Source organism: Dreissena polymorpha, chromosome 7 (genome assembly GCF_020536995.1).
Source record: "Dreissena polymorpha isolate Duluth1 chromosome 7, UMN_Dpol_1.0, whole genome shotgun sequence".
NCBI lineage: Eukaryota > Metazoa > Mollusca > Bivalvia > Myida > Dreissenidae > Dreissena > Dreissena polymorpha.
Genome location: NC_068361.1, coordinates 110,688,821 through 110,704,093, shown reverse-complemented (window position 1 = coordinate 110,704,093; position 15,273 = coordinate 110,688,821). Strand labels below are relative to the sequence as shown.

The 15,273-nt window shown below is 35.4% G+C and overlaps 1 protein-coding gene across 1 annotated transcript; it reads left to right on the top strand.

Moving 5' to 3' along the window:
- Window positions 1-1,705: 1,705 nt before the first annotated feature.
- Window positions 1,706-13,196, top strand: LOC127840032 (phosphatidylinositol N-acetylglucosaminyltransferase subunit A-like). Its single transcript, XM_052368420.1, has 7 exons — window positions 1,706-1,884; window positions 5,197-5,303; window positions 6,563-6,719; window positions 7,283-7,405; window positions 7,818-7,993; window positions 9,300-9,415; window positions 13,048-13,196. The coding sequence occupies exons 2-7, from the start codon at window positions 5,287-5,289 to the stop codon at window positions 13,194-13,196; spliced, it is 738 nt and encodes a 245-aa protein (XP_052224380.1). The 5' UTR covers window positions 1,706-1,884; window positions 5,197-5,286.
- The last annotated feature ends 2,077 nt before the right edge of the window (window positions 13,197-15,273 follow it).

The following is a 15,273-nucleotide window of genomic DNA, read 5'->3' as shown; positions in this document are numbered from 1 at the left end:
ACCTTGGAACGCGACCTCATGACAATCCGTTGAATTATACATGGGTTGATGGCTTCAGAAAGATTTAGAGAGGCTTGTAGAGTCAAATGAACTGGCAATCACAAAGCATTTATAATACATTGATATCGTACTATACATTCACGGTTTATTTAATATGTTAAAACTGATCTACTGAACTACTAATCTTTGTTGGTAAAATAAAGAGATTCAAACTAAGAACGAGTCTCCATTTATTAAGACTGCTCATCAAGGATGCCTGAAGTAACATCAAGTAGATCTACAGGCACAACTTGATAAGGACATAGATCCCACCTTACTTTATTTGCAAAGGTCAGCGTATGAAGCCTTAGTTGTTGGAGGGAGCAACACTTGGTTCGCGAGAAACTGTTTTTGATCTCGATTGGTCTATTTCAGAAATTTATCTTGACTACTTTTTTTCTCCAAACTCTTCCTCAAGCAAACTGATAACATTGCCGCTTCTTCTTGTTCACACTTTAATAGGAGCATTTTTATACGTTTTCATTACAATATAACATCGATTGTATATTGATTATTTTTTATTCAAATATTTTGGCTAAGTCCCAATTAGCACAGAATACATGTATTACTATAAAAAAATCATTTACTCTATATTTTTCAATATTTGTTATGCGTGCTGCAAATAAATTGTTTTGTTTTTCATTAAAGGGTGTCTCAAAAGCTGACCTTAAGCCTTAAATGTAATATACAGTCGCAATTTAACTAACGTTATCACCTTACACACATATCCCCACATTATGATTGTGGTATCTTCAACATCAATTGATTCACTTAGTCAGTGGGTCATAAAACTATACATTTTATAAAAGGTCAATACAGCGATGAAATGACATTTATACGCATATGCAAAAGGAAAGCGAAATTGTGAAGGTAATAAAGCCATCCATCGTTATAAACCTATGCTAAGTCGAGATTGAGACCACGATAACATATCAAAGAACATATATGTATCATCTCAGCCAACACGGATGGTGTACGTTTATGATATTTCATATTTCAACTCGCTTGGTTTCAAATTTGAGTGTTTGATATCTGGCAAGTAAGACACCTTTTTACATGTGCATTTATGCATTAATTAGATTGTTAAGTCTAAGTAGAAATATCCATAAAATAAGTACATGTAAACGCAATGGTTGTACATGCATTAACTTATATATTATTACTAGTTTTGTTAGAAATATATTGTTTATTATATACATCAATATAAAACGGGCCAATGCTTTTGTTTTATTCAGCATTTTCAATACATTGAAAGCAATCGTTTGATGTAATCTGCGACTTATTTTAATTGAAATGTGCTCGTCAACAGGAAAAACATCGATCATCTTATTTACACTCCGCAATGCCACAACTAATAAAGGTTCTTACGTCTCCCTATGAGTTAGCAAATTAAAAAAAAGGGAGACGTAAGAACCTTTATTAGTTGTGGCATTGCGGAGTGTAAATAAGATGGTCGATGTTTTTCCTACTATAAAAAGTTCACTTATGTAAAAACAAAACACAGGATGAAACACTTGATACTTTATTCACTGTATATAATTGAACAAATAACACATATGTTCGTCACAAATTCAAATAACAAGCATGATTTTACCAGGGAATGTAGTGACAACATTTAAGTTAAACAGTTTGTTGAAATCCGTTTTGTTTTGCCATGAACCGTTTGGACCTAAAAATATCAGAACAACAACAACAACCTCAACAAACAATTGTGTATTTTGCATAAGTTTTTTTTCAACATTGCAAGTCCTATTATGATAATATGAATAATTAATTTTGCTTTAATGCTGTTGATTATATAATAAACTGAATATCGTAATAAAACAACATGATGTGTCAGATCAGGTCAGAGCTCCAAATAACTTTTCTGAGTACATAAATACCCACTACTTTTGAGTCCAATTGGGTATTTTCAATTGGGTACAAAAAAGTCGGAACCCAGTTATTTAATTGGCAATTGGGTATTTTTGTATTAAAATTTGGTATTTTCATTGTCTTAAATTCTCAAATGCTTACCAAAATGAGCTGGTTGAAGTTCCACTCTTAATTGATTAGTTTCAGAGATCTAGTGTTATTATGTATCCATAAAAAAAGTTCGACAAATTTTTCAACCAGTTTTCTTGCAATGTAAACACTGTCAACGCTTGCCTCCGACACAATATCGTCAAGAATTAGTTTACAATTGTTTCCGCTTCTGATTTTGTGTTGCTCGCGGTTAAATAACTTAAAATTGAGTGTGTTTTTTGTGCCTGGGATACGTTGTTTCCCTTTTTACAGCCTCGCGGTTTTGACATTTTTACAACAATAACACATAGTTACATAGACGCTTTCTTCTGTACATATTATTGTGCTGAAGGTTATACTGAAAGTGCTTGGACAAAGCGGAATGAACCCCATATTTTGGACCCGGGTATTTCCGGGACAGATTTACTTGTTACGCACAGGAAAATATGATATGCGTAATCGGCAATTTCAATTGGGTTTCGGTACGCATGGTTTTATTTTTCTATGCGTAATTGGCAATTGTACATTGGGTATTTACGCAAATACGCACCTTAACTGTAGGTCTGTCAGGTATCTCGCTGTGATAAATTTTCATTTGCCCTATTTCAGTATTTGTCTCTAGTTTAATAATCTTTAGCAACTAAAAACTGAGCTATTTTAAAGCCATTTTAAATTATCACTTATCACTCTTCACTGCATACATTAAGCTTTGTTGCTGTAAGGTTATATATATACGGTACAGTCCACGCGTTTTCCCCTATTTCCCTCGCTACTTCCGCGGACACGCCCACGGAGGGAGATTAAGAACGTCCTGCGATGCGCGGAGTTTGCATGATTGGTGCTGCTGAGGTTAATGATCAGCAAATTGATAAGCTGACGCTGCGGCCTTCTGCGTTGTGCAAGCGGAGGAAACTCCGTGTTTAACACGATCAATTTAACTTTGTTTGACTTCCTGATTTTCAAATAAAATTACATTCATTACAAGTACTTATGTATATAAAATAATTACATTCCAAACAATGTATTACCAGTAATTATCATTGACCAGTCGCCAAATATCAGATCGCTCCGCCCACTAAGTTGTGTTTTTGTTTGTCGGACCATGTGGCCGCAATAAACGAAATCTTATTGATTATTTTGTGAGTATGATTGACACCTGGCGAGTGGTCAATTATGAACCAAATCGGCAGAGTGACATTCACACATGATAATCCCTTTTGTCAAAACACCACAGACAGCAGTCTACACAATAGGTCAGTAGACAAGCTTTGCATGTTTTCAAAACGCCAAACACTTAATCCAGTTCCGTCCAGATGTTCTCTTTAATCAGTATACAGTACAATTACTGTTTCAATAATTACTCTACTAAAATACCGTAACGATAAAGATACAGCGTTTTTGAATTGAAATTAATTTGGATGAATTATCAAATTATTCGCGATATAATTGTGTTAAAAAATACCAAAGAAACTTTTAACCAAAATCAACAGAATTCAGTGTTCTCTGTGCTACAAAGTTTGTATAAAAAAATCAATACATGCACTCTTTCCACGCATACACCTTGAACTTGTACATTGCAACATAATTTTCGCGCGCTTATGTCGAGAAAATTTCAAATATACATGATGACTGTATAATGGAAGCATTTGTAAACGTCGTGTAAGCATTAAAAATCAGAAGCGCGTTTCGGATTACAAACTATTATTCTCATTTGGATATTTACGGAACATTTATTCTTGTGTTATACGTGTTATGAATTAAATATTAATTTGTCAAAATGCTTAACGTGTCAAATATTCATTCATATTCAATAATAGACGTACCTGTGAATAAAAACATATATTTATTTTTCAAACAATTATCTTTATTTTTATAACCCACAGTATTTAAACAATTTTTAATTACAATGTTTTTATTTTTTGGCATGCACAGTAGCACACTGCTACCGCGGTGTCGTGCGGCGGTGTCCTGATAAGAACGGAAATTGTCTGCATTTACCGACTAGGCTTAAGTAATAAACGTCGCGGGTATTAGCTAACTTGGCGGCATGCCAAGCGTTTTAGCGAGTACACCTCGCCTTCCCCGCCGCGGAATCACTCTCTAGCAGATAAATCCCCCGCGGAGGGAGAGCGTTTTTTAGGGAAAACGCGTGGACTGTACTGTATTATATATATATATAATTCATGCAAACAAACACAACATTATATCATCATATTATATTTCTTTTCCGCTTTTGTAAGCATTTAAATTTAATGATGCTAGTGTTTTCAGTACAGACATAATTAAGTACATTGTAATTTATGGCAATACAAATATTAAATAACATTTATATGCAAGCACAAGAATATTAACACAATAAATAAAATGCTTTTATCAAATAATACAAAAAAAATAAATGTGTTCAAAGTGATATGTTATCCTTGGAAATACAGTGAAATCACTTCATCATACAGTGATCAATTTTGCTGTGTGTCTGGTATCCAACACACTCATTTTGTTCTGGGTACATATCATAGAAACTTAAAACAGCGTTCATGACTTGTTTTTAAGTTAGAGAAAATGCGCACATCTGATCTTTGTACATGTACAATGATATAATAAATGCCATAGTTGCTTTTGGTTAGAGACAGATATAGAATCATCACCATTAAAGGGGCCTTTTTCACAGACTTTGGCAGATATTTAAGTTTGCCATTAAATGCATGATATTGGTAAATGTAAACGTTGGATCTAAAAGGCTCTAGTGGAAAACTAGAATAAAATTAAAGAAAGAAAAAAAAAGGAACCCTCAACTCAGCTCGAACCACTGGCCTCTGGAGTAAAAGTCTGACACTTCTATCACTTGGTTATCTACATGTATGCGCTGATACAATGAGTGATGTATTTTATGTAAGCGATCCTCGTATTGTCACAAAATATAAAAACAACAACAACAAAACTATCCAAATTATTTCATTGTTTCCCGTGGCAGTGCTTTCTAATTTTCAGGGTTTTTTCGTCAAAAGATGCATATAATGGATATTTTAGCTTTAGTGCAGGATTTAAATTTAAAAAACAACAATAACATGTTTGTGAAAGTACTAAAAATTCAATACTATTTGAATGTTGAAATTGCTTTTTGTTGTACACAAACATACATGTTCACTTTTCCAGTTGAACACTTTCAGTTAAGCAGATGTACTCACTCCTCCTGACAGTAAAACTGAAACATCAGAGTTAACTGCTACATTGCAGCAAACAACCATGAAATATAATGTATGGTAAGAAATGCAAAAAGTAAATTAACGTCAGCGATTTTTCTTACCCAATTGGGAAAAGTACCGGTACCATGATACCAATTGGGAAAAATTAGCGCAATAACCCCTGAAATTGGGAAAATTCGCGTCATGAAATCTTCAAATTGGGAATTATGTGTTTTTTTAATTGCTTGGTATCAATAGAACAGATTAACTCAAATACTGATTTCCATTCATTTTGGCTTGAAATGTTCAGTGTCAGTGCTCATTTTATTAGCTCGGCTGTTTTCGGAGAAAACCCGAGGTATAATTGTCATAGCTAGCTTGTTGTGTCGTGTCGTCCACATCGTGCTAAAACCTTTATATTTTGTCAAGGTTTTGAACATTGGCTCTTAAATCAAAGTGCTTCAACCTACATTTTTGAAACTTGGTATGTAGCTGCACCTTGATCAGTTCTACATGCCACACCCATTTTTGGGTCAATATTCACAACTGCACCCGCAGCCGAGCGTTGCACCTGTTATGGGATGCTCTTGTTTATTAACTTACAGATAATGCACTTTTGGAAAAAAATGGTCGAAATTTTTCTTTACTTTGGGAATTTTTCAGATGGCAATTGGGAATTTTGTAGTTTTTCTTCAATTGGGAAAGTATATTTTACAGGTACTTTATAAAGAAGGGTAAAAAATCGCTGAATGTACTTCCATTTACTTAGTATTGTTTTAGCTTGAGTTATTGTCCCCTACCGGTTTCACCAGAGGGGACTAATGGTTTGCGCTCTGTCTGTCAGTCTGTCAGTCAGTCAGTCACACTTTTCTGGATCCTGCGATAACTGTAAAAGTTCTTAATATTTTTTCATGAAACTTGCAACATGGATAGATGGCAATATGGACATAAAGCACGTAATTTCATTTTCATTTTGTTCCTACGTAAAAAATTGTGGTTGCTATGGCAACAACAAAAAAAAATCCTGAAAATGGTGGAATTTCTGACAATGGTGGAGCCGGTAGGGGACCATATTGCTTGACAATAGCCTTGTTTTATTATTGTTTAAGTTATTAAAAGCCATTGCATTTAAAATGTTATTGGATAACATCTTATCTCTTCCAAATGTTGTTCATCTCTCAGCCTTCAAGGTATATCTTGTGTCATGCCACACCCTCATTTTATTAAAGAAATTGTAAATTTTTGCAAGAAATATGCCCCTCCTAAACCCATGTTATAATGACAATACACTTACCAGTCCTGAAACTTATTTGTGCAATCTGCATCATTTTCTTCAGTATGGTATCAGACTTCTTCTTCCCGAACCAAGGTGGCGTGGAGAGTCACATATACCACGTGTCCCAGTGCCTCATCAACAGGGGTCACAAGGTCATAATTGTCACACACTTCTATGGCAACCGGAGGGGGGTCAGGTACCTCAAGAATGGGCTCAAGGTCTGTTTAGTTTAAGCATATTTATTTTAGGTTGATGACATCAAAAGCCTAAGGCATATTGAAACGCTTAGTTCTCTCATCAGATGAAGAAGCCAATGAAGAAAATACTTAACGTTAAATCACTAAACTAATGTGCTTAAAATTTCAAATCTTGAAAATGACTATAGCTTGGTTGCTGAGATTAAAATTAATATACTTATCAGAATAAAAAAAATGCGGGATATAAAATCAAAATTGCAGGTTAAATGCAATAAATGTAGCTAGCTCTCATAGCAATATCACACTAAGCCTTGTTCTGAGAAAACTGGGCTTAATCAATAATGCATGTGTGTTAATTGTCATCCCAAATTAGCCTGTGCAGTCTGCACAGGCTAATCAGGGACAACACTTTCCGTCTAAACTTGATTTTTGGTAAGGAGGGACTTCCTTCAAACTAAAAATACCATAATAGCGGAAAGTGTCGTCCCTGTTTAGCATGTGCGGACTGCACAGGCTAATCTGAAAACACTTTACGCACATGCATTATGCCAAGTTTTCTCAGAACACGGCTCACTGTTGTTCAGGTGTACTATCTACCCTTCCCGACCATGTATAACCAGTGTGTTCTGCCCACCATTCTTACCACCCTGCCCCTGCTGAGAAACATCTTCATACGAGAGGACATCCACATTGTGCATGGACATTCGGTAGGACATTCAGTGATCTCAAGATTTATGTGCCCTTTTTTATAGGACTTAATGCATGTGCCTATAGCATAGTCCCAATTTAGACTGTTCAGCCTCAACAGGCTAATCAGGGACAGCATTTTCAGCTTTAATGGAATTTTTTATTTAAGGAAATTTCTTCTAAACAAAACTCGATTCTTGGCGTAAAGTGTCTACCCTAATAAGCTGGTGCTAAAAGCGCAAGTAAATTTGGGAAGACAATTTCCCCACATGCATTAAGCCAAGTTTTCCCAGAACTCACCTCATAGGCTTAAAGACTTTTTGAAATAATATTCAAAATACATGTAGACAGGTTAAAAATACACACTAGAGTTTACCGTATAATTTCCCAGCTTGTTGTCTTGAGTATGACAATCAATCTATTCTCTTCCAGGCATTTTCCACTATGGCCCATGAAGCAATGTTCCATGCACGTAACATGGGCCTGAAGACCGTGTTCACAGATCACTCACTGTTCGGCTTCGCTGATGCAAGCTCCATTCTCACTAATAAACTCCTCAAGTTCTCCCTTGCCGACTGCCATCATGCAATCTGTGTGTCCCATACAAGGTATACTCATAGTTCTTTATAGTTCATTAGAGATTTCATTTCCCTCATGATTAGTGTAAGGGTTGTTACTTACCGGTAATAATTCACTTTAAAGAATCAAATGCTGAACTGTGTGAAAATTTGGTCTAGGAGGACATTTTGAATAAAATAATACTTTATTTACCTCATATGATTCTATTCAAATTCACATTGTTTTACAAGCCTTGTTTGATTTTATACTAAACAGAATAAACAAAACCCTTACTTGGACCATTCTTAAAAAAATGTTTGTTTGTGATAACCCGGCCTATTTCCTTACACGTGGGTTAGTGTTTAGGTGATTTTATTTGTAATAAAAGTGTTGTTTTTCACATATGTCATTTGATTCATACTTATCATGAATCAGCTTTAAAGAACCTACACGTAATCTTAACGAAAATAATGTATATTGTTCAGGTGACATATAAGAAACAAATACATCTAAAAAAATATCCAAACTTATGCCTTTTGTATAGCGTTACATGATTGTTCTTTGTGCTTCTTATATGCAACAAGTGCATATATATGAGTGCACATTCAGACCATGTGTTCACCAAATATTAAGGCAGTACTAACATGAGGAAAAGTTTCCACTATAATTTTATCTGGAATTCTTGTAACATTTAAGCTGAAACTTCCATGGATTAAATATCAAACATTGAAAATTAATATAACAGTTAAAATATTGGTTGTTGCAAGGCTATTGTATTTCCCCTATCACTGACACATGGAGGGTTGAGCATGACACTACTAATATACAAACATTTAACCCTTTACCACTTTGTATTTTGACGCATTTGTATTCCCTTAGAAAGTTAAACTTAATAAAGGTCTTAATCACTGTATTCAAGTTTTTAAGGTTTCATTCCAACCCTTAGATACTGATAAGAGCAAACAGCATAAAACCTGGTGTGCTTTTTCCCCATTTTGATTTGGAAAATTTGCGGCGTTTTGACTAAAATTGGGAAATAAGTGTTGTTGTTTTGCTAAAGAAATCTTCAAAATTGAGAATACAAGTGTTTGCAGTTTTATATTTACCTACTTGAACTACTTATATAGATGGAAGTTGAGATTTAGAGCTTTTGTGATCTATAAAAAAAAATCTTTTTTGCATTGGGAATGGGACCGATTACCAGATCCGATTTTGATTGAATGAAACTTGAACAGACTCGCAGATTGCAGATAGCATTTTAACTTTGCTTTTGAGTGGGAAAGGATTAACAAATACTAGTTTTGCTGTCAACTCTCAATTTAACATTAAGTTAAACTGATATGACTGATTCTTCAGCAAGGAGAACACTGTGTTACGTGCGGCCATCAAGCCGGAGACAGTGTCTGTGATACCGAATGCAGTAGAGGCCTCCATGTTTATACCAGACCCATCTCAGAGGGACCCTGATAAAAGTAGGTATCTATGTAGTAGTATTTTACGTTTGTAGAAAACACAGTTGTATTTTACATGTTATGTCATATGATGTTTTTTTTTAAAATGTGTGTTCCAATCATGTTCATTCAGTCAAAAGTGTTCCCACTGTTGGGCTAACTTGTTTCCCTTATATGTATTTAGTAAAAACAATAAATGCTCTGAAACATAAGGGCCAATGTGTTTGATATTTGGCATGTAATATCATTTTATGGTCTTTATAAAGTGTTTGCACCTCATATGTCACTTGGCTCAAAACTGGGCCCCTCTAATTGTCATATATTATACCTCACATTAATGTGTTTCTTCTTTGCGTACATAAACTACACAGGTCCGTTATTTTGAATAGTGACCGGTAAAGACGCGCCCACATCTAGTCAGCGGGCGATATTCATAATAGCGCCTGCTGACAAGATGTGCTCGCATCTAATAGTGCCCTCTAGAATAGTTATTTGTAACATTTGTGCAAGTTTTACAACGATGAGATTTGTGTTTTATATACTTAGGGTAAACGCACGATTTGTTTGGCAGGCCACAAGTGTGTTTTTTTTATTAATCACATCTTAAAACTTTCAAAAATAAGATACTATATTTGGAATCAATGTTTTGCAACATGTTGTCTGTAATTAAAGCAGATATTATTAAATAAAATGTATCTCAATATGTGAAATATTTTACAAACAAATTGAATTTTGTATAAAGAAGAGATTTTTTTCCGTGTCCAACTATCGCAGAGAGACAACTCGCGCACAACACTAATACCGTACATATAATTAATAGTAACGATTCGTTCGGCAGGCCACGAGTGTGTGATTTTTATTATTAATCACATCTTAAAAATACAAAAATTAAATGCTATATTTGGGATCAATGTTTTGCAACATGTTGTCTTTGATATAAGTAGTTATCTTTATATAAAATGTATCTCAATATGTGAAATGTTTTACAATAAAAATGAACTTATTAATAAAGAAGCAAATTTTTCCGTGTCCAACTCGCGCACAACAATAATACGGTACATATTATTAAAAGTAACTGATAAATATTTATAGAATTATATTGTGTTATTTATTTTTAGCTCATCTATTTTTTGAAAAAAAATTATGAGCTATTGTCATCACCTTGGCGTCGGCGTCGGCGTTGGCGTTGGCGTTGGCGTCGGCGTCCGGTTAAGTTTTGCGTTTAGGTCCACTTTTCTCAGAAAGTATCAATGCTATTGCATTCAAACTTGGTACACTTACTTACTATCATAAGGGGACTAGGCAGGCAAAGTTAGATAACTCTGGCGTGCATTTTGACAGAATTATGTGCCCTTTTTATACTTAAAAATTTGAAAATTTTGGTTAAGTTTTGCGTTTAGTTCCACTTTTCTCAGTAAGTATCAATGCTATTGCATTCAAACTTGGTACACTTACTTACTATCATGAGGGGACTGGGCAGGCAAAGTTAGATAACTCTGGCATGCATTTTGACAGAATTATGTGCCCTTTTTATACTTAGAAAATTGACAATTTTGGTTAAGTTTTGTGTTAAGGTCCATTTTATTCCTTAAGCATCAAAGCTATTGCTTTCATACTTGCAACACTTACTAACTATCATAAGGGGACTGTGCAGGCAAAGAAATGTAACTCTGACTGGCATTTTGACAGAATTATGTGCCCTTTTTATACTTAGAAAATTGAAAATTTGATTAAGTTTTCTGTTTAGGTCCACTTTATTCCTACAGTATCAAAGCTATTGCTTTCATACTTGCAAGATTTATGAACTATCATAAGGGGACGGTGCAGGCAAAGTTATGTAACTCTGACTGGCATTTGGACGGAATTATGGGCCCTTTATACATAGAAAATTGAAAATTTGGTTAAGATTTATGTTTTGGTCACTTTACCCCTAAAGTATAATAGATATTGCTTTCATACTTGGAACACTCACAAACTATCATAAGGGTACAGTAAAAGGACAAGTTGCATTACTCTGGTTGTCATTGTTACGGAATTATGGCCCTTTTTTGACTTAGTAACTTTTAATATATGGTTAAATTTTGTGTTTCGATCCACTCGAAGTATCAAGGCTATTGCTTTCAAACTTCAAATACTTACATGCTATCATGAGGTTACTGTACCTGGCAACTTGAATTTTACTTTGACCTTTGAATGACCTTGACTCTCAAGGTCAAATTATTAAAGTTTGCTAAATTGCCATAACTTCTTTATTTATGATTAGATTTGATTGATACTTTGATGAAACTACTCTTACCTGACATACCACAATAGACTTCACCCAAACCATCCCCCGTGCCCTCCCCCCCCTCCCCCCCTCCCCCCCCCCCCCTAATTTTTTTTTTTTTTAAGATTGTCTCACAAATGACCACCACACACCTCACACTATACCCCCACCCCACCCCCCCACCCCACCCCCCCCCCCCCCCAAAAATTTTTTTTTTTGATTTTTTTTTTTTTTTTTTTTTTTTTTTAAGATCATCTCACCAAATTATCACCCACACCCTCACACTATACCCCCCCCCCCCCCCCCCCCCCGATTTTTTTTTTTTTTGTTTTTTTTTTTCGCTTTTTTGAAAGATAATGTAATAAATGTCCACAACCCCACACTATACACCCCTCTTCACTCCACTCCTCCCTCCTTTGTGATTGAAACTGAGAGTCCCTTCACCTTAAAAAGAAAATAGATGAGCGGTCTGCACCCGCCAAGGCGGTGCTCTTGTTATTTATTGACATTTATCTGCACCAAAATGTTCCGTATAATATAAGAAATAGAAAACCCTCACTTCAGGCCAATGGTAGAATAGTGACCAGCCAGGCAGCCCCAAAAAGTATTGACCGAAGCCAAAGGGGCTGCCTGGCTGGTCACTATTCTGCCATAGGGCCCTCACTGAGGTTTTGTATTTCTTGATTATTTCCCCCTTTATGTAATTTTTGAAAACGATGGTCTTTTGCCATGTTTGTTCAAATCATACCTTAAGGGTCTAAATCTACCAGACCCCAGGGGTCACTTAACTTTTATTACATATATTAAAGGGACCTTTCCATGTTTTGGTAAATTGACAAAGAAAATGAAAATGTTTCAAATTCGCAAATTTTCTTGTAGTTATGATATTTAAAGGAAACAGTAATACTGGACATTTTACATGCTCTAAAATATCAATTATATGCATCTTTTGACGATTTAAAAACCTGAAAATTATAAAGCGTTGCAACAGGAAATGATCGATAATTGTGAGAGTTTTGTTGTTGTAATTTAATTTTGTGACACTACAAAGATTGCTTGTATAAAGTATGAAATACATCGGTAATTGTATGAGCATCACTGGCCGAGTGGTCTAAATGTTTTACTGGAGCTTTTTACATCCACTGTTTACATTTATCAATATAAAGCATTCAATGACAAACTTCAATACATGACAAAATCTGTAAAAATGTCCCTTTAATCTATAATAGGGAAAATAATAGGGAAAATATAATACTTTTGTCCTATGGATTTTTTTCCAATGATCTGTAGAACCAGATTTTACAGTTCACTATTTCCAATATTATTCAAAGGACAGCTTGAACATGTATTATCTACATTTACTGTCTTGTGACTGTTGTGACTTCAGTCACGGTGGTGGTGGTGAGTCGGCTGGTCTACAGGAAGGGCATGGATCTCCTTGCAGGGATCATACCTGAGATCTGCAGGAGGCATCCCGATGTACAGTTCATTATTGGTAAGGATTCATTATTCAGTTTCAACAATGAACCAAGTTGATTTTTAGCTCGGCTGTTTTCGGAGGAAAACCCCTGGTGTTATCATAGCCAGCTCGTCCGCCAACCGCGTTGTGCTAAACCTTAACAATTGGCTCTAAAATCAAAGTGCTTCCACCTACAACTTTGAAACTTCATATGTAGCTGCACCTTGACGAGTTCTACACGCCACACCTATTTTTGGGTCATTAGGTTGAAGGTCAAGGTCACTGTGACCTTTAAAAATAAAACAATAAAAAAATTCTGACAAGCTTCATTTATTCAAAACTGCACCTGCAGCCGAGCGTTGGCACCTGTTATGCGGTGCTCTTGTTTCTTATATAGTAATTGATGGTATTACCATTTATAGATATGTAAATATGACATTAAAAACAGATAAGAACACCCCCACCACCTTGAAGCTGCATTATTGGCATTAGTGTTTTCCCTCAGTCTATTAGTCTGTCCATCTTTCCTGATACTTGTTCTGACTGTTTCTTCCACATGACATGAATGCATTTTTAGCTCGGCTGTTTTCGGAGAAAACACGAGGTCTTGTCATAGCCAGCTCGTCGTGTCCGCCGTCCGTGTTAAAGGTTTGTAAAGGTTTTTAACATTGGCTCTAAATCAAAGTTTCTTCCACCTACAACTTTGAAACTTCATATGTAGATGCACCTTGATGAGTTCTACACGCCACACCCATTTTCGGGTCACTAGGTCAAAGGTCAAGGTCACTGTGACCTCTAAAAAAAATCTGACAAGCTTTCGCAGCCGAGCGTGGCACCCGTAATTTAGAACAAATGTACAATGTGATGGTGCATGTGGTTACCTTCAAGGTCAAGGTCAATAAAGAGATAAACATTCAGTCCTAATTGTCAGGTATTGTTGCAGATGCTCTTTGATACTAGAAGATGCATGATTCAATTTTGTATGGTCCAAATATTCACTTATCGGAGATGGCTTGTGCACCATGCAAGAACCATGTTATTTGATCGAATTCAAGTTTAAACATTGATGACAAATCTCATAATAGAAGCACTTTATTGTTAAAATTAATTTTAAAAAAATTGTATTTTTTTTTTACATTAGTGTGGTTAATGTGGAGCTTTCAAAATATAAATAACTGTCTCTATAACTCCGCTTTAAGTGAGCTATATTTCTGTTGGCAGGAAGTTAGATCATATAGATGGATGGATGGATTGATTGATATGAGTGTCACTCTGGGAAGATGGGTTTTATGCATGTGTAAAGTGTTGTCCATTTTTTAGCTCATTTAAAAAAATAAAATAAATTATAAGCTATTGTCATCACCTTGGTGTTGGCGTCGGCGTCCAGTTAAGTTTTGCGTTTAGGTCCACTTTTCTCATAAAGTATCAATGCTATTGCATTCAAACTTGGTACACTTACTTACTATCATGAGGGGACTGGGCAGGCAAAGTTAGATAACTCTGGCTTGCATTTTAACAGAATGATGTGCCCTTTTTTATACTTAGAAAATGAAAATGTTGGTTAAGTTTTGTGTTTAGGTCCACTTTTTTCCTTTAGTATCAAAGCTATTGCTTTCATACTTGCAATACTTACTTACTATCATAAGGGGACTGTGCAGGAAAAGTTATATAACTCTGACTGGCATTTTGACGGAATTATGGGCCCTTTATACTTGAAAATTTGGCTAAGATTTGGTGTTTGGGTCCGCTTTACCCCTAAGTATCATAGATATTGCTTTCATACTTGGAACACTCGCAAACTATCATAAGGGGACAGTAAAGGACAAGTTGAATAAATCTGGTGGTGAAAGGTGAAGGTCAAGGTCATCCTTCAAGGTCAAATGTCAAATATATGACGTGTGTCCGTCCGAAAACTTTAACATTGGCCATAACTTTTTAATATTGAAGATAGCAACTTGATATTTGGCATGCATGTGTATCTCATAAAGCTGCACATTTTGAGTGGTGGAAGTTCAGGTCAAGGTCATCCTTCAAGGTAAAAAAAATAAAATTCAAAGCGTTGGTTCCCATGAAGCTGCACAGTTTGAGTGATGGAATTCAAGGTCAAGGCATCCTTCCAGGTCAAGGTCATCCTTCAAGGTCAAAGGTATTTTT

Coding starts and splice junctions, on each gene's coding strand:
- LOC127840032 (XM_052368420.1), top strand. Junction 6,720..7,282: donor ACCTCAAGAATGGGCTCAAG/GTCTGTTTAGTT, acceptor ACTGTTGTTCAG/GTGTACTATCTACCCTTCCC. Junction 7,406..7,817: donor ACATTGTGCATGGACATTCG/GTAGGACATTCA, acceptor ATTCTCTTCCAG/GCATTTTCCACTATGGCCCA.